We start from the raw sequence: 307 nt of genomic DNA, 5'->3' as shown, positions 1-307 counted from the left end.
CCCGTACCTTCAGAAAGAAGAGTTTGAGGGTGTACGCTTGCTCCAGCCAGGAGATCTCCAGCTCCGACTCGTTCGTGCCGCACTTGCCCTTCATTTCGGCGCCCCGCGACAGCGGGATATCGGCTTGCTCCGTGATCAGCTGGAAACGGGAAGCGGGGCTCAGGTAGGGCGGCCCTGCTCTCCCCTCCCCCCTACCCGGCTCAATATCCTCGGAGGGGATAAAGGACTTCCAAAACTACCGGCGGATTTTCCTCCTCCCGCCACCACCGGTCCCGTCGTGACACCGTGCAAGCGGCTCCGCGGCTGC

At 63.2% G+C, this 307-nt stretch overlaps 1 protein-coding gene across 1 annotated transcript in view; it reads right to left on the bottom strand.

Moving 5' to 3' along the window:
* LAMP5 (lysosomal-associated membrane protein family, member 5) overlaps positions 1 to 139 on the bottom strand; it is a gene marked incomplete at its 5' end in the record, with an annotated part of 8,484 nt that extends 8,345 nt beyond the window's left edge. Inside the window, one exon of the mRNA XM_010073276.1 lies at positions 8 to 139. Coding sequence (XP_010071578.1) covers positions 8 to 139 — 132 coding nt within the window. The remainder of the gene's footprint in view (positions 1 to 7) is intronic.
* Between the last annotated feature and the right edge of the window lie 168 nt (positions 140 to 307).

Source organism: Pterocles gutturalis, unplaced genomic scaffold (genome assembly GCF_000699245.1).
Source record: "Pterocles gutturalis isolate BGI_N339 unplaced genomic scaffold, ASM69924v1 scaffold8517, whole genome shotgun sequence".
Taxonomy (NCBI): Eukaryota; Metazoa; Chordata; class Aves; order Pterocliformes; family Pteroclidae; genus Pterocles; species Pterocles gutturalis.
This window is presented reverse-complemented; position numbering and strand designations above follow the sequence as displayed.